This window comes from Vanessa atalanta, chromosome 29 (assembly GCF_905147765.1).
Source record: "Vanessa atalanta chromosome 29, ilVanAtal1.2, whole genome shotgun sequence".
Classification (NCBI taxonomy): domain Eukaryota; kingdom Metazoa; phylum Arthropoda; class Insecta; order Lepidoptera; family Nymphalidae; genus Vanessa; species Vanessa atalanta.
Window position 1 is genome coordinate 3,365,857 of NC_061899.1, and position 19,279 is coordinate 3,385,135.

The 19,279-nt window shown below is 33.1% G+C and overlaps 1 protein-coding gene across 1 annotated transcript in view; it reads left to right on the forward strand.

Annotated features, from left to right (window-relative positions):
- The first annotated feature begins 918 nt into the window (after positions 1 to 918).
- Positions 919 to 19,279, forward strand: part of LOC125074999 (lysosome membrane protein 2-like) — a 93,749-nt gene continuing 75,388 nt past the window's right edge. Inside the window, exon 1 of the mRNA XM_047686528.1 lies at positions 919 to 949. Within this exon, the coding sequence (XP_047542484.1) occupies positions 934 to 949 (16 nt within the window). The 5' untranslated portion in view covers positions 919 to 933. The remainder of the gene's footprint in view (positions 950 to 19,279) is intronic.

Consider the following 19,279-nt stretch of genomic DNA (forward strand, 5'->3'; position numbering starts at 1 on the left):
GGCGCCAAGTTTAATAAAAATGTTTTTTAGGTCTACTTGTTGTCGCTGGGGTTAATAATATCAGTAGGGCTTCTTCCACTCTTAGGGTTGAAGTTTTTCCGCTTGGTCTAATGTGTTTTTTTTTTAAATTACAAATGGGTAGGCGGTTTCGCAGATATAGTACTAGCAAGTATATACAAGGTGGCAAGTGGTCAACACCGTTAAAAGTCACTGGCACTGCATAAAATATTAACTATACATTTCAACTAAGATGTTGTGTCCCATGTGCCTGTAGTTACACTGGCTCACTCACCTTTGAAACTGGAACCCAACAATACTCAACATATTTTTTCAACAACAATTTGTTTGTTATTATAAACCCTCGATCACTAACCGTATTTTTCAACGCTTATTACTAACCTTCGTCGTTACGACTACGCCGTATAAAAGGAAGGCTTCTAAGGGTTTATGGAACAAAATATTCATATGTGTGTGTCTTATTTATGACAATAATCATTTGTTAACATGTTTAGAAGTTTTTTATTCACTAAAGTCATTTTAATTACCTTGACAGTCTTTAAAATGAGACCAGAGATTTTACACGTTTGAAAATTTTTGTTTTTTTTAAAAATCTATTTAAGCTGGAGTCCGAAATTGTTATTAATATGTTTTTTTCTTTTGTTACAGATATCGCAAAAACTCTCGTGGAATGTGTAGCGAATCATTTACAATAATGAACAATTTATATAAAATAATTATATTATAAAACCACACAAGAGATATATATGTGTTTAATTTTATTGTTAAAATAATAATATTTAAAAATATTCCGATATTAATGTTATATAATATTCATTTGACGATATATTAGCACATATAACCTTTGGTATATAAGTGAGTTTACTTTAAAAAAAGAAAAACTTGTGTTGAAGAAAACATCGGAAACGAAGAAATATGTTCACATTGAACCGTAAGTAATTTAATATATAATTTAATTAATAAACATCTTTAAATTATGTTAAGTAATATATATTCTTTAGGTAATTAATGTGAAAGATCGTATCGCTGGATGGATTTCGTTGAAATTTTGATAAACATATCCTTATACCGTGACGTGACTTAACACATCGACTACCTAACACAGGCGAACCCGCGGGTGTTAGCTAGTTATTCTATATAAATAAAAAAAAATAATTAATAAAAATTGTTTACATTCTAAGGTAATATATATACATATATGCAAAATGATCATTTAAAGACCAGTTTTTTTATGGTATATATTTGCGGACGAGCTTATAGGCCGCCTGATGGTAAGTGGTCACCACCGCCCATAGACAATGGCGCTGTAATCATTATTACCCATTCCTTACATCGCCAATGCGCCACCAACCTCGGGAACTAAGATGTTATGTCCCTTGTGCCTGTAGTTACACTGGCTTACCCTACAAACCGGAACACAACAATGTTATTTATTATGAGTGTTGTTTTGCGGTAGAATATTCTGATGATTATGTAAATAATGTTGGAATTATGAACTTGTATCATTCAAATCGAGCGTCTGTTTCAATTATCAGAATGTATATGATCGTGGAATATTATATTGATTTTAATTGAATTTAATTGAGTTAAACGACTATTATGTGTATATATAAATAAATTAACACCATGACTACATCGTTGGTCCAGTGGCTAAATTATAAAGCTGCCGATCGTGGGGTCCTGGATTAAAATCCCGCGTTGAAGCAATAAAAATGTTTTGACGAGACAATCATATAAACTCTGTGCCTCGGAAAGCACGTAGATCCATTGGTTCTGTCGCTGAACGCATCCCGGCCGTGTCATATATGCCGTGCATTATAATATGTGCAGTTGGCTAGTTTTCTTAAATGGGGACCGTTGTCGATATGTGTCCGGGAGACATCATATAGGATAAGACTAATTACTGATTTTCTTGCGGCTTCTTCTAGATATCATTCAACATAATTCAATGCGCCAAATGGGTAGATAAAATAGTGGAGATGTTAGGTCAAAGCTAATCAAAGCTAGTGTATAGCGTTTGTTACAAGCCGGTAGCGATAGATGGCGCTGATTGAAAATGTCACTTTCCTGAATCGCGCTGTCTAGATATTCGCTTATAGAACTGTTAACTTACAGGAGGCATCCTTAAAACGCGCGTATTGTAAGCCTTTATGTAAGCTCCCAACGCTTGACCTGTATACTTTGTATAAGAGGACATTATATAATTTCTAATATTTATTGTATTTAGTTTGTAAAAAAAAAACAAAACTGTATATTCTTACTTGTACGGAAATAATAAATATGTAGATGTTATAATTCCAATATGTAAGTCCTAAGTATAAAGGTAGTATTAATATTTACGTCCGGTTTCTCAAACGCTGATCGAAATAAATAAATACTAGAAGTTGATTGGGCGTTCATTGCGTCATCAACTGCTTTCGACCAATGATCATTCAGATCGAAGTTACCAAATCTGACGTGGTTTTGAACTTCGAACTTCGTTAAAAAAATATCGTAATATTTTTCCAAAACTTAAACCGTCACATAACATGATCGTTACGCACACATAGATTAAATATTTAAGGATTTTTTTTAATGTTCAAATTTAATTCAACAAGGAAATTAATAGATAAAATAAAGGCGCCCACAGACAATAAAATGACTTTTAAATTATATAATTTACATTTGACATTTATAAAAGTGTTAATAATAAAGTTTATTTTACACTCGCAATTGCATTGGGCTTGGAATTTTTTTTCGCTTTTCCTTCGTATTGGTTTAACTCTCCGAACTGTGGAGCTATATGTAATAAACCTACCTAACCTAATCTTCGTCGTTTCGACTACATCGAATAAAAGGGAGGTTTCTAAGGGTTTATGGAAATAAATATTTATATGTATGTTAATTATTTATTACAATAATATTTTGTTTACGTGTTTATAAGTATTTTATTTACTAAAATCACATTTTAATACCAGATTGAGATCAGAGTTTTTACTCATTTGATCTTATTAACTAAAAAAAAAATGTTTTTCTAAATTTTGTACCGGTCAACCGCTCACTGTTTTAAATTAATTTATGCTCGGAGTATGCTTTAAAGTAAGTCATTGAAAAAACAAATTCAAATACGATGTTTATCGAGGAATACTCGATATGATTCATAACGGGAAGAACTATTAAAGAATTAGTACAGAAACAATTGATGTCATCATTGTTATGCGAAACAAGACTATACTGTATATAAAAAAAAAACACACACACACATTTAAAACACTCATTCGGAATTACCAATGTGTTAATTCAATGAAAAAGGAATAAATTTATGTAAATAAAAGCAGACCATTGCGTGTAATCTGTTTACATATTGCCATAGATAGAAAAAAACCTATACAACACCTGGACCAGCAGTGCGATTTAGAAAACACTTCGCATCTCACTCGTGAATGAGAACCGTGTTACGGCGATACGCAATACGTTTATCGGATACATTTTATAATTTTTATTGTCACATAGACATTTCACATTCGTGTTCTGGGGCGAGTTTCGAGTTGCACACAGAATAGGTCTACATACCATAAAAACATTAAATACAGAACTATTAATGCTTGTTAAGCAAATTAATTGTAATTCAAATTTATGTCTGAATATCAAACCTCATGAAAGCACTTTTGAACCATCATGTATTGTTAGAACAACAGTAGAGTGGTAAATTACATTTTAAAATACCACCGGTTCGCAAAGATTCTACCCAAAACAACCGACAACGAAAACAGTAACTCTATTCTACCATTTTATACAGAGTATGTCAATAAAGTACAAATAAAATTATATACATAACCTGTCTGGAAATCATCAAAAACTAAATCTTTTTTATCTTTAATACAATCATGTATTGAGTAATATGCCTTATTTATCAATGATTTTTTGACATGAGCTTTTAATTTTTTAATAGGCTAAGTTGAAAATAACTGTTATCTTATAAAATGTATCGTGCCCTAAGAAGGACGTATTAACTTTGGTAAGTCGGAATCGTTATAAGTTTATCTCGAAGGATACAAAGAATGATTCTAGCTTTTTTGAGCTAGGAACCTTATCCGGTGTACGCAAAGCAACTCACCTATTTTCATAACAATTATTTGTCTGGTACTTGACAGATAAATAAATAAATGTAAATATTAGACAACATACATTACACTGACCCCAATTCCAAATTCGAATTTATCTTAACATAAGTAAATCGTACACATTGATGTAAAACACTCAGTTAATCTTAAATGTCCAAGTATAACTCAATTAAGACTTTTAACAAATTGCAAGTCGCGCCAATATCGACCTTACTGTCTTACTCAAAAATAGAAATAACGATGCAATTTCAAATCGCACGCTTTTTTAATATTTTTTTAGTATATTTTTATTTCTCATTATTCATGTAGAAATGAAGGAATGTCTGCCTTCACGGCCATTACACTGAACTAAATCTGATGATATTTGGTAGGAGTCAACCTCAAACCCCGAAGAAAATGAGCTACTTTTTATACCTAAAACTCTAAACCGTGAGCGAAACCGCCGACGACACGAATACTATGTTTAATTTGATTACATAGTTTCCAATAGTTTTTTTTTGTTCTTTGTTTTTCTGTATTGATAAGGCAGAATATTTTTTTTTTATTTTAATTTATAAGTCTGACTTGTGAGTCTTTAGTCTGTAAGCGCCCTAAGTCGCTGCAGTATTGTTGGAATATACAAAAATTCAAGCCTCTATACATAAAAGATTTCTCTTTCATTATATTATTCAATCTTTCACTCATTCACATTCGCTCACCACTCATTCAATCAACGAACAGCTTTACTTGATTATTTAATATTCATTATTAAAAACATTGTCAAACAGTGCAGACGTGTCTTATTATACCTACCCCATTTCCCTTCAGGTTATGGGCCCAGGTCATGTTTAAAGTTGTTTAAATAATTAAAATTAATACTAAAAGTGTTACTCAAAATGGATTCGCGAAGTAAAAGAAATATACAACAATTTAACGGTGATCGCTATAGTACTTGGAAGTTTCGTATAAGGTCACTACTAGAAGAAATGCAGTTATTGCCTGTTATTGACGAAGAACCACCACCAATACCAGATAATGAGTGGATTAAGAACAATATGCTAGCAAAAGGTACGATTGTAGATTACTTGGGTGACACATTTTTAAGCTTTGCAAGAGGTTCTTCTACTGCAAAATCCATAATGGCCGAACTAGACAAAGTATATGAGCGGAGGAGCTTAGCGACTCAATTAGCTTTACGTAAACAGTTACTTAATATGAAACTACAGCCAGATGTGACACTATTCGAACATTTTAACAATTTCGATAATATCATTACTGAATTAATATCGGCTGGTGCAAAATTGGATGAGATGGATAAAATATCACATTTACTTTTAACTCTACCCACATCATACGATGGTGTTATAACGGCACTGGAAACACTTGGAGAGGAACAATTGCATCTATCTTTTGTAAAAACTCGTCTTCTAGATCACGAAGTCAAACTAAAGAATACCACGACGACAGAACTCAAAGTTTTACATACATCAACGAATAAATTCAAATCGCAGAACAAAATTGGATTCGATAAAAGGAAATCATATAATTATTATAAAAAGAAGTCATACGCCGGAAATTCATCATATAAAATTTCAAAATTATATTGTGATTATTGTGGACGACGAAATCATATGAAGAAGGATTGTCGATTTTTCAAAAAGTTACAACAAAATGGAGGTAGTAGCGGCAGTAAAACAGCAGCTGCGAGCGCTTTGCAAATCAGAAACGATAACGAGGACAGTTTCGCATTTATGTTTTCAACGTGTAAGTTGTCAAATTCTTATAAATATCATATTAATAATATTGTTTTCATTTTAGATTCGGGTGCAACTGACCACGTTGTAAATAGTAAGGAATTATTTTCTTCCTACTCAGACTTCACAACACCGATTAAAATTGGTATAGCTAAGAACAATGAAAGCATTCAAGCGTTTGGTAAAGGTACAATAAATGTCACTACTAATTTAGGTTTTCAAGGGGCGATTAATAATGTATTATATGCGCCGGACGTGCCATGTAATTTAATATCTGTATATCGTATTCAACAAGGAGGTATGGTTGTTATATTTAAAAATAACAGTGTTTATATTAACAATAGTATCAAGTGTTTAGTATCGAGTGTTATCAGTAATAATTTATTTAAATTAGTTTTTCAAGTGCATACGCGATCTCAACATAATTTAAATTTGTCTCAAACTTCTACATCTTACGAACTATGGCATAAGCGTCTAGGTCACTTAAACAAAAATAAATTTAACATTCTAAAAAACTTAATTGATGATAGTTACCTAATTAATGATATTATGCCTAATGATACATTATGTGAGTCTTGCACACTTGGTAAACAGTCGCGGTTGCCCTTTGCAAAATCAAAAGATAAATCAGTCAGAAATAGGCCACTTTTTATAGTTCATTCCGATATTTGTGGTCCTATTACACCACCTACATTTGATGATAAAAATTATTTTATTACTTTTATTGACGATTTTACTCATTATACAGTAACGTATTTGATGCATTCTAAATCTGAAGCATATAAATGTATGAAAGACTACGTAACAAAATGTGAAAATTTATTTAATTCTAAAGTTGTTAATTTATATTGCGATAATGGCCGAGAGTACCTTTCAAACGAATTCAAAGAATTTTGTGTTGACAAAGGGATAATGTATCATTTAACGGTTCCTTACACCCCACAACAAAATGGTGTATCAGAAAGAATGAATCGTACATTAACCGAAATGGCTCGAACATTGGTTACAAGTGCGAAATTAAATAAAATATTTTGGGGTGAAGCTGTTTTAACAGCTACTTATTTAATTAACATACTACCCACTAAAACTCTGATAAATAAAACACCATACGAAATGTGGCATGGTAAAAGGCCGAAAATAAATCATTTAAAAATGTTTGGATCTACTGCATACGTTCATAACAAAGCTAGAAAAACTAAATTTGATGAGAAATCTTTCAAGTCAATATTGATCGGTTACGATGCAAACGGTTATAGATTATTCAATATCGAAAATAATCAAGTTTTTATAGCTCGCGATGTTATTTTTGACGAGTTAAACTTTGAAAAATCACGCCCTACACGTAGCAGTAGTGACAACATTGAAACCCTTTCAAAATTTAGTAAGCCCGAAATTGATTCGGCAAAGCTAAAATAGATCAACAACAAGATTCTTTTAATGACAATTCGTTGGACGGTTCATCGAATACCACTAATTTAAGACGTAGCGAAAGAATTCGAGAATTACCCCCAAAGAATTATAAGCAAATGCACGATCCTGATTTATTTTTATCTCTTTTTAATGATACGCAATCTTTACCTACATCATATAAGAATATTTTCGATAGGCACGATTCTGATAAGTGGTTGAACGCTATACAGGATGAAATTGAGTCGCTTCGAAGCAACCAAACGTGGACATTAGTCATTAGACCGAAAAATGTTAATATTATAAGTTGCAAGTGGGTATTTACAATTAAAAATAATGAATTTGGTGAACCTACACGTTATAAAGCTCGGTTGGTTGCTCGAGGTTTCACTCAAGAGTATTTACAAGACTATCACGAAACGTTCGCACCAGTGGCTCGGATAACTACTTTTAGATTTATATTAGCACTGGCAAATCAGTTTGATTTACATTTACACCACATGGACGTTAAAACCGCGTTTCTAAATGGTATATTGAAAGAAAATATTTATATGGAAGTACCGGAAGGTATTTTAGCAAGTAATAACCAGGTTTGTAAATTGAATAAAACATTATATGGCCTAAAGCAGTCGTCCAGGTGTTGGTATGCACGGTTCGATCTCATTCTCAAGGAAATGGGTTTTAAGAACTCTGAATTAGATCCTTGTCTGTACATATTAGATAAAAATTGTATAGATAAAAACGTGTATATAGTTCTGTACGTTGATGATTTAATTATTACTACTAAAAATAGTAATTTATTACAAGCGTTTAAAAACAGTTTAATGCAAAAATTTCAAATGACTGATTTGAAGGACTTAAAACTATTTCTTGGTATTAGAATTCAAAGAACAACTAATACAATTTCTTTAGATCAAACAACATATTTGCAAAATGTTCTAAATAAATTTTCTATGAAAGATTGTAATCCATCGAATTCACCTTTTCCTTCTAAAATCAATTTTGTAGCTTTAAATTCAGACACTCACTATGATGCACCTTGTAAAAATGTTATAGGATGCCTTATGTATGCAATGCTTTGCACAAGGCCAGATATTTGTGCTTGTATTAATATATTAAGTAGATATCAATCTAAAAATAACGAAGAGTTGTGGAAATATTTAAAACATCTCTTACGATACATTAAAGGTACAATTAATTTAAAATTGGTTTATAAAAAATCTGAATATAAAGAGATAATAAGTGGGTATGCAGATTCCGACTGGGGAGGTGACGAGAACGACAGAAAAAGTACAACTGGCTATTTGTTTAAGGCTTTTAATAATTGTACAATTTCGTGGACCACACGAAAACAAAATACTGTCGCCGTCTCTTCAACGGAAGCTGAATACATGGCTCTCTTTGAGGCTGTGAGAGAAGCAGTCTGGATAAGGTCATTGTTAAATAGTATTTCTATACAAATAACAGAGCCTATTGTAATATTTGAAGACAATAATAGTTGTATATGTATTGCCAATAACCCCACAAATCACAAAAAATCTAAGCACATAGATATAAAATATCATTTTATTAGGGAACAAATCGCTAATCAAATAATAAAGCTAGAACCTATTTCCACAGGAAATCAACTAGCTGACATGTTCACAAAAGCGATACCTTCCAAGAGATTTATAGAATTAAGAAAGAATTTAAATTTGTTTTGAAAAATAATTCATGTTTTGTGTTAATCAAGTAAATGAAGGAATGAGTTTATTTAATAAATAAAACTATGGTTTATGTAACTAAATAGTTAGTATTTTATTTGTAAAAATGAGTAATGAAAGAAATTATGTTATGGTATTGTTATATTATATTAACTTGTATTTTTGAGGGGGACTGTTGGAATATACAAAAATTCAAGCCTCTATACATAAAAGATTTCTCTTTCATTATATTATTCAATCTTTCACTCATTCACATTCGCTCACCACTCATTCAATCAACGAACAGCTTTACTTGATTATTTAATATTCATTATTAAAAACATTGTCAAACAGTGCAGACGTGTCTTATTATACCTACCCCATTTCCCTTCAAGTATGGCCATGTAATTGACATTAAATGTATGTCTTCTTGTTACGTTAAGCAAGAACTCGTTTATAATGTGTATAATATTATTGCGACATTTTTTTTTTATTTGAGGTAGTCCTATTTAACATTTGTTATATAGTTATGTTACATCTGGAATGTTCGTTTTTATAAATATGTTATTGTAACAAAATTTGTGTTTATTATTGTTTTGAAAAATAAAAACGGGTAAGTGCGTGTCGGACTCGAGCAGAGGGTTCCGTGCCATTACAGAATACTGAAAGATTTACCAGGCAATTTTAAGATTTAGACTTTTCATAGTTTTTCAGATTTTCCCCTTTAACTTTATAAGACGATGCTTCTTGTCAAATTCCACGATTCCAAGTCAATAGGGAAGTACCCCGTAGTTTTTGTTTTATATTGTGAATTTATGAGGAATACGACATAATCAGCTAATGTTTTGACTGCGTAGACTTAGTTTTTTTTTTCACAGCTTCAAGGGACTAGAGACGTCAGTATTTGGTAATGAATTCAACAATATACCTTTCCGCGTTTCTGGGGAACCCAGTCTAGAAGGACATACACAGACGTACAACGAAATGATCTGATAAGATTTCATTTGCCCTTAGAAGTACGGAACATTAAAAAGTAGTTCAGGTATTATGTATAATAAATAAACAAAAATTGATATTATATTTTAATAAATCCCTCTATCGTTTATGAATATATTTAATAGGTAGGTACTATATCCTAATTGGTGGTTGGCCTTTGTGCTAGCCCGTCTGGGTAGGTACCACCCATTCATCAGATATTCTACCGCTACGCAGCAGTACCTAGAATTGTTGTGTTCCGGTTCGATGGGTGAGTGAGCCAGTGTAACTACTGGCACAAGGGACATAACATCTTAGTTCCCAAGGTTGGTGGCGCATTGGCGGTGTGAGGAATGGTTAATATTTCTTATAGCGCCAATGTCTATGGGCGGTGGTGACTACTTAACTTTAGGTGGCCTATTTGCCCGTCCGCCTGCCTATTACATAAAAAATATACTAGTTGCCTATCTCGACATCGTCCAATTGAAATAGGAATATTATCGCGGCGTTGCCTACCGCGTCAAATCTGAACTATTCTTATCTTAATTAGTTATTATAAATGAGAAAGCAAGTTTGTTTGTTACACTTTTATGTCTTGAAATTCTTAAACGAATCCCTTGAAATTTTGCATACTAGTTCTTCCTGAAACCTCACTTACACGGACGAAATGGCTTGCACGTTGTCGGCCTTTAACGAAAACACTTCTTTATTTATCTTCAATTCTCCAAATACGTTTACTGGAAAATTTATAATGACGTTGTAAAGTCGAAAAAACAAAACACTCGTCTGTCCGCGCCCTTAGACGCGCACTTATGCACTTCCGGAACGTATGTTGCGTTTATGGAAATTTTTACTCTGTTACGTTAGCAGCATTGTCATCAAAACGGGTTATAATCCTTTATAATTTCATACGGTATTTCCAATGACTTGTTTTGGCTTGTTTATCTTATCCCGTGTTATCTTTTATCTATATCTATATATGTGTTACGGTGTCTATCTATGATAGGCGAAAGTTTTATTTGTTCGTTTGTTTGATTGCATTTATTTTTGGATTTGAATAATTATTTTTGCTTATTATAGCGATTCTTGAGGAAGGTTATATTATATATTACATAAGGCTATTTAACGTCACGCGCTGAGCAGATTTTAACTTAGTATGTATCAAGTGTACCTCCTTTGTATTTTTTTCTCAATATTTTATTCTATAATAGTAAGTCGCAGGATCGATCCTGATGGACTATAGTCGTCTCCCACTCCTAACACAAGTGATAAGCTAAAAAGGAGGGGTAAATAATAATATTAGTAATTCCTTGATAAATTTTGGGCATTGCTACTATTATTAAAAAAAAAAGGTAGTCTTAATTCTTCTTAGCCTCTTAATACATTTCATACAACGATTTAAAAAATCTGGACAAAAGTTAGGCGTTCCGTCTTATTGATTCTCAAATATCTATAGCGTTTTGGAAAGTTACGAGGATATCTCAGACTTGGCAGCACTCACAATCAAAATTTTCTTTATTCAAGTAGTGTCATAAAAGCATTTTTGAATCATGAGTTGAAATCAATTTAAATAAATTCAATGTGATAGTTTTTTAATGTCATTAAACATTTGGTTTACAATAATGATAAATATTCTTGTATTATACATAATTGTAAGTTGTAAAACGGACGGATGGTTGAGCAGACAAACGGTACAGGCTTATTATAATTTGAAATGCTTGAAAAAATTCTGGAACCTTTTTGTAAAAGCGTATACAATCCCACAAATTCTAATCCTGTGTTTTCGGTTGGCATCACATTTGTGAATTATTATCTTACTATACGAACTATAAATAACATTATCTAAAACTTTGTCTGTTGTTTTGTTTGCTTTTTCACGGATAAAACACTGAACTGAATTTTATATAACTTGATATGAAAAAATCTTGAATCTCAAAGATTTTCTATGCATAACACTTAACGATTAATTCCTTAAATGCGAGTGTATTTGAGAACGACAACTATCTTAATATATATTCAGAAACGCCACTCAATTCAGAAAGTAATTATTACTATTATTCAAATTAATAAGTTTCATCCAAGTATTATCGAAACTCATGATCGAAAAATAAGACGCAGACTGATTTAATAACTTGGAACATCCGTGATCCGTTTTTTTAGTTGCTAAAAATTTTCCGCCGCTACGCGTTAAACCTGTTTAATTTGTATTTAAAAGTCTGCCATTATTTTTTTAAAGAATCAAAGAATAGCTGCATTTTTATTATCGGTATATAGACAGACAATAACAAAACAGTTCAGAACCTTTTGCTCGTTTGTTTGTTTACTGATTTTGTTTTGTTTTGTAAAACACGTTTCTTCAAACTTACAATGATGTTTAAAGTTTCGAATCATAGGATGATTAATTTTATTAAGACCCAATTTTTTTCTTTGTCTTTTGGCATAATTTGTCATTGTTATACTGGCTCTCCTCAGCAGAAACAACAATAAGCGTTCTTAAAAATTTTGGGTCTTAGAAAACACTTTTATTGTAAGACCCAAAGTTTGGCACAGATAAAATAAACAAAAAAATCATTCAAATTGTATTCTTACATTTTGATACCGTAGTATCACAGTGAGTACAATATCGTGCAATGTAAAAACTTCTTTTTTTTTTTTAATTATACGTAAAAATCGTGCTGTTTTTTTACAATTTTTTTTGCAAACAAACAAATCTTGCAAAAATAATTATACCAATTCTTTTATACCTCAGAGTGGAAATTTTACACGATATTTCGGTTACGATGACATTGCAGTGAACGCAACCGAACGGTATAACGGTAAACGGTAAAGCTCCAGACGGATGAACTCTTCAACAGTAAAGAGTCAAGCATTTTGTATTATAAATTTATTCAATACTTATTTTCGATATAATCTGAATTTATCCTGACAAAAGTGTATCTTTTTGTCTTTTGCCATCTGCCTCGCATATGACTACAGAATCTGCGTGTCTGTACATACTAATTATAATCTCCATATGAAGCACTGAACCCGGGTACAAGTAGAGTTCTGGAGCCTTTCCTTTCCTCCCAAAAGACTTGTTCCTGCATCTGACCCTTGATTGCTGATACATTTAATAGTCTTCAAAACATCATACATACAGTTAAGACTATATATGTATATATATTATAGTCTTATAAGCCTATATAAATGGTTTTACGGATGTAAAAATACAGGGGTTTTTCCGTCAAGATTATTTCAGATTTTTGAAAAATGCCACGGCTGATTCCCGTGTCTTGGAATGTCAAAGTCGATTTCTACTACTACAGCTCAGCTCACAAGTACTAACGTGCGTAAAGCAGTTGGATTATGATAATTGTGTTAGCGTTCATATATATTTTAAAAATAAATATGAACGCAATAAAAATAAAGAGAACTTTGCGTAAGTGCACAGCTGAGGTTCTTTTTTGTATTATATTTATCTTTACGATTCATTAACATTCTATTCATTATTATCAATGAAATTAATTCTGTTTCTTTACTTATATGTTGTCCTGATTGACTTTGACCGGAACTTTTGACCGGTTAGTAATGATTACGGACCGAAGTCAAGTGAGCATCATCTGGGTCCTAATCAAATATTTTAATTTGTATAAATTTTTGGCAATGTAATGTTATCTTTATCTGACTGCATACATTTTCGCACAATTCTGCATGTGTTCAATATTGTAGCTTTTTGTAATCTATCGGTACTATGGCTACTTTTTGTAAATGACAATTTCTGGTTATTTCATCTTATTATTATTATTTTATATTGACCGGGTAGACATGTCAACTCCACCTGATGGTAAGTGTAAGCGGAATCCAAACGCGAAGACGACTAATATTATTTTGACAACCGTGGTCGCGTAGTATGTTTTCATGGGTACGCCACTCCGAGGTTCCGGGTTCGATTCCCGGCCGAGTCGATGTAGAAAAAGTTCATTAGTTTTCTATGTTGTCTTGTCGCCCTCGCCATGTCGGCCTCAAGATGCCTCTTCAAGCCTCGTTTCTATATCGATATTATATATTGTATCGATGTATTCAAGTCAGTCAATGATATTCATATACACAAACAGGACAACGCTTGTTAGTTTTTGCTAGTTTATATAATATATTTTTGTATATATGACGGTTGCAATATTATTTAATGATTATTTACAATGTCAATTCCTCGAACACCGCGATATCACCATTTTTTATGTCCATTTTCAAACGGTCTCGGTTTTATAGATAACCGCACTGTTCAGTACAACACAAGAGCAGTATTCTCGGCCAAAAGGGCCTATGTGGTGTATACAAAAATATATAATTCAGAGAATCATAAATTCCAAGTTATGTCACTTTATTCTTTACCAACTCTATCGTGACGTCATTATGCTAGCGGTATCTAAACTTAGGTAATTACAAGCATGGTGTTTTACTTCGCTTGGCGTCACGGTTGTAATTTCATTAAGACGCATATGACAATATATATTATGTAATAGGTAGGCGGACGGACAAATAGGCCACCTGAAGTGGTCACCACCACCCATAGACACTGTAAGAAATAATTCCCCTTCAAACCGGAACATAACAATAGTAAATATTACTGTTTGGAGGTAGAATATCTGATAAATGAGTTGTAACCCAGAAGGGGTTACATAAAGTCCTACCATATGTAATGGTATAAAACAAAGTCGCTCTCTGCCTCGGTCTGTTCGTATTCTACTCCTGGGCAACTCGATTTTGATATTCACTATCAGACAGTGCAATGAAAGAAGACGGTTTGAACTATGATGGAGATTTTCACCAAAAAAAATTTTTTTTTTCAACTCATACCATACATGACTATGTTTTGAATCTTAAGAGATACGTCTAAATAATGTATCAGATAATTGTATAAGTAGATCTTAAAAAAGTCTACAGAAAACTCCCCAATATAATCTCCGAAGATACCAAAAATAGTCAAAAAATCATTTATCCCAATTAATTAATTATTAATCTTAATCTTTATCATTCGAATTATACTTTAGCCGATATGCCGTACGTTCAGGATTTTCTTAATTTGGAGTAAATTGTCAAATGGGCATGCTTATCATAAAAATGCATTGTAATTAGATTTGACGTGCAAAATTAACTCCATAATAAGAAGAGATTTTTCTTAATCATTTTGTAATACCTAAAGAACTTTATAAAGTTTTCAAGTTGAAATTAAAACTTGTGCAAAGGTACAGCTTCGATCGTTTCCACTTGGATTGGTCCAATTCGGCCCACTTGACTGTGAAGGATTCAGAGAAGTCTACTAATAAAAATCGTTTTTAATTTAAAATTCTTAGAATTTTATTAAATTAGATGAGGGAGTTTTGTAAACAATATTTAAACCGGTTATTTAAATGTAAAAACCGTTTAAGGTTTAGGCCTCGAAATAATCACTTGGTAAGTATTTGTCGTTATGGGACAAAAAATGTTAATTTTAGCAAAAATAGATGCCGAATTTAATTAAATTTTATACAAGGATTATATATATACTACTATTATATTATTATTTTTATATTTACATCTCGCAAATTATATTCAGTCGAATGTATACTAATCCCCTATTTTATGATATAGGTTGGTGGACGAAGAAATTGGTCACCTGATGATTAATGTTAACCACCTGCCATAGACAAAGGCGCTATAAGAAATATTAACCATTCCTTACAACGCCATTGCGTCACGAATGTTGGTGGAACTAAGCTTTTATGTCCCTTGTGCCTGTAGTTACACTGGCTCACTCACCCTTCACAGACAAACAACACAACAATACTGGGTACAGCTGTTTGGCGGTAGAATATCTGATGAGTGGTTAGTACGTAGGTAGGTCAGACGGGCTATTACAAAGCCCTACCACCAAGTGGAGCAGCTTGGTCGATTAAGCCCCAAATCATATCAAAAGGACACTTCTATGACATTTATAGGCTTTGAGTTACTTATAAAATATTAGGAAGCATTAATTACATATTTTGAATATATTATATTTAAAATAAGTACATAAACAAACACATAATAAAATCGATGCAAGGACGTTAGTATAAAATTAATCCTTTCTAAATCGAGATGACTCAAATCTTCTCTCTCGCTCGCGAGTATGGTAACTGATCGACGATAGAAAGAGATGGCGTTTCCGGGAAAAACCGAAGGTTGCGTCTGCGGTATTCGTCTTAAATGGAAATTCTTTTTCAATGCAAATTTCTTAGAAATATAATTGAAAAAATTGTATTTATTACTTCCGAATGAGTTCGTACGGAGCCCAAAAAGAAAAAGGTTTTATATGACATAATATTATTCATTTTAGCACCATAAAACAAAATACAAGAACCGGTATGGTATTATAATATGTTTTGTAACTATATTTTGACGTATATAGATTTTATATTTTTTTTTCTCTTAGGTTTCTTTGCTTTTTAGTAGAAGGTTCTAGGCTTATTCGACCAAGATTTTATGGAAACACATGTAGATATCCTTACGAGGTTTATCTAAAATTTAAAACACAATTGAACCCGAGTATGAAGCCACGAGCTTCGGTTAAGATTGACTTATTCCAGTCCCTAGACCAGCTACAGTGTGGCTGTTTAGAAATCTTTGACTGAGCGCGGCCTTATTGAAGTCGAATTACGTTATTAATGAAGCGAAAAGCTGGGCGTCGGAGTGTTATCGCGATTAATCAAATTAGTCGCACCAATTGATTTGTTACAGGAATACGCTTATCTTTACCGGTAGGTGATAAAAAATAAAACGGTAAACGAAAACATATAATACCCAACGAAAATGGTTGATTTAGTTTTTTAAATATTTACGACACGTTAAATTTCTCATGGTCGAGATGGCCCAGTGGCTAGAACGCGTGCATCTTAACCGATGATTACGGGCTTAAACCCAAGTAAGCTCGCTGAATTTTCATGTGCTCAATTTGTGTTTTTAATTCATCTCGTGTTCGGTGATGGAGGAAAATCATCGCGAGGAAACCTATATCTATGCTAAGGTATGTTAACTTGGGTAGCCCTTATGGGAACTGGTTGTAGGTGTAAAGGTTCAGTTCAGTATATATTCGACGACCTCCGTGGTCGAGTAGTGTGTACACCGGTTTTCATGGGTACGCCACTCTGAGGTCCCGGGTTCGATTCCCAGCCGAGTCGATGTAGAAAAAGTTCATTAGTTTTCTACGTCTTCTTGGGTCTGGGTGTTTGTGGTACCGTCGTTACTTCTGATTTAATAAATAATTTAAGAGAGGTTTCATCATTTTGGCGCCAAATGTAGATGATCGACTTGCAGTTTACAATGAAATGAAATCAGAACAAATAGGTTTCGTAATTCCTGAAAAAACTTTTGAATAAGCGCAAAGTTTTATTTAAGACTAGCTGTGCCCGCGACTTCGTGCGTATTTAAATTTAACAAAAAAAGTTATTGTTGTAGCCTAAGTTACTCCTTATCATCGGCTATCTGCCAGTGAAAGTCCCGCCAAAATCGGTGCAGCCGTTCCAGTGATTAACCGAAACAAACAGAAAGACAGATAATAATTATATTCTGGTATATGTGTGTATATATATATATATATGTATATATATGTGTATACATATGCATTTAGTAAAACACAGTTATTTTAATATTATAAACAGACACTCCAATTTTATTATATGCGAAGAAGATTTTATCGAGGTAGCTTCGTGCAAGCCCCTCTGGTAAGTATCAACCACTCATAAGATATTCTTAATAAATTCATAATAGATTCTGAATAGATTTAATTGAATCGCTGTTTTGCAATCATGCATCCTTCAACCGGATCACAATAACACTTTATGATGTCTGAGTCTGAGTCAATACTCAGTATTATTTTGTTCCGGTTGAAGGATGAGTGAGTCAGTCCAACTACAGACACAAATTATATATCATCTTAGCTTCCAAGGTTGGTGGCGCATTGGCGTCGTATGAATGGGTTATACGGAGGTTGGTTCTTACAGCACCAATATATATGACGACCTCCGTGGTCGAGTAGTATGTGCACCGGTTTTCATGGGTACGCTATTCCGACGACTCGAGTTCGAGTCTCGGCCGAGTCAATGCAGAAAAAGTTCATTAGTTACTTAGATGTCCGAAAATCCACAACAGCGCGATTTTTAAGACATTTTCTGCCTCGCATAACCACTCTGTGGAACCAGCTTTGCCGGTGGTTTTTCCGAACCGATACGACTTGGGAACCTTCAAGAAAAGAGCGTACTTATTCCTTAAAGGTGGGCAACGCACCTGCAAGCCCCTGGTGAAGAAGATGTCCATGTGCGGTGGTAATCAGTTTTTATCAGGTGAGCCTCCTGCTCGTTTGCCCACTATAACATAAAAAAAAAGTTTTCTATGTTGTCTGTGGTCTGGGTGTTTGAGGTAATTTTTTACTTCTGATTTTCCATAACACAAGTGCTTTAGCTACTTACTTTGGGATCAGAGTAATGTATGGGATGTTTTCCAATATTTATTTATGTCTTTGGGCGATGTTGACCATTATCCATCAGGTACCAATGACCCTCTAAACGTATAATTTCATTGATGAAATTTACAACTGAATTTATACTGAGTTTTTTCATCCTCAGTAGAATATACATTACAAACTAATAGTTAACTGGATTTTCTTTAATCTCGTATCATATTGAGTGTCTCCTTGATCAGAGTATATGTTTGATCCAAATTAAATTTGTTTTTTTTTTATGGCATCGATTGGCTGGCGAGCATATGGGCCACCTGATGGTAAGTGGTCACCACCGCCCATAGACAAAGGCGCTGTAAGAAATATTAACCATTCCTTACATCACCTTTGCGCCACCAACCTCGGGAACTAAGATGTTATGTCCCTTGTGCCTGTGATTACACTGGCTCACTCACCCTTCTAGCCGGAACACAACAATACACAGTACTGTTATTTGGCGGTAGAATATCTGATGAGTGGGTGGTACCTACCCAGCCGGGCTTGCACAAAGCCCTACCACCGAGTAAGTGGATTAAAAATGGAAATAGTAAAATTTATTTATTTCTAATAGTGTCAAGGTTATTGTTTTTGACGATTTGCTGTCAAGCGGTCAATGACCTTGTCTGTCTTTTATTATACATTTAAATAATAATACTTCTCTCAAGTAGACTCACAAGAAGTTAGAATCGTTCATGTATCACATCGTAATGTCTTTTTTATATATAAATTGGATGTCGGTATTTTGGCATCGCATAAAATTTTTTTTTTTTAAGAATAGTTGTAATATTTAAAAAATAAACTAGTGGTTCTCCCGCGAAACTTCGCGTTTTATTTTGATTTCATTTCTTATTGAAATTTGTCGATTACAAT